Source organism: Acyrthosiphon pisum, unplaced genomic scaffold (genome assembly GCF_005508785.2).
Source record: "Acyrthosiphon pisum isolate AL4f unplaced genomic scaffold, pea_aphid_22Mar2018_4r6ur Scaffold_19854;HRSCAF=20545, whole genome shotgun sequence".
Taxonomy (NCBI): domain Eukaryota; kingdom Metazoa; phylum Arthropoda; class Insecta; order Hemiptera; family Aphididae; genus Acyrthosiphon; species Acyrthosiphon pisum.
The window spans coordinates 1-697 of record NW_021769151.1 but is presented as its reverse complement, the minus strand read 5'-3'; the positions used below and the strand labels follow the sequence as shown (position 1 = coordinate 697).

General features: G+C 30.0%; 1 protein-coding gene across 1 annotated transcript; it reads right to left on the bottom strand.

Moving 5' to 3' along the window:
- Positions 1-188: 188 nt before the first annotated feature.
- LOC103311800 lies at positions 189-653 on the bottom strand. The gene has a single exon (XM_008191513.3). It carries the CDS (start codon positions 566-568, stop codon positions 218-220), a length of 351 nt encoding a protein of 116 aa, XP_008189735.1. The 5' UTR covers positions 569-653; the 3' UTR covers positions 189-217.
- Between the last annotated feature and the right edge of the window lie 44 nt (positions 654-697).

Sequence of the window (697 nt, the reverse complement as noted above, 5' to 3'; positions counted from 1 at the left end):
TTTTTCTGGTTTATATTTGTTTAAGCTGTTTGATATGGCGCCGGATACTAATAATATTTCGGTTTTGTTCATCATAGTGAACTCGAAATCCACTATGAAGAAACGGATCTGTGAACTAGAAATAAAACACTCATAACATTATAATTATTTAAATTCTTTATATATGTATATTATTATTATTATATATATTTTTTTCCTGTTTGTTTTTTTTTTTTTTTTATTCTTCGAATAAGTGATTAACCGAAATAATCCGTCGAGCAATAACATCTTGTAGTATCTCCCCCACTTCTACACACACCGATCTCTCTGCGTTCGGTTGATTTATTACCGCGTGTATAAACGCCGTAACAGGTATCATTGCCCTGTTTAATACGTACGGGTTCAACGGCATACTCATTTTTCTGTTCGCTTCTCTGACATGTAGTTTAAAACATCCTACACAAATTCTATTCCGTCTTATATATTGGTGGTGAGGGCCGTTTAATAATTCATCTCTAAGTTTTTCAAAGAAATCAATTGCTTGTAGTGTTAGTGGGTACTCCGCCGACAGTGGTGTTTGATTGCTCATGGTGTATTATACGGTTTTATATATTTTGTTTTGTTATTATTATATTTTTCTTCTTATATTTATCTGAAAAATAATCAAATTATTTATTATATATATTATATTTTTTTACGTTTTATTGCAATATGTATT

Bases quoted from the DNA above. Each gene is read 5' to 3' on its own strand.
- LOC103311800 (XM_008191513.3), bottom strand. From the start codon at position 568: ATGAGCAATCAAACACCACTGTCGGCGGAGTACCCACTAACACTACAA.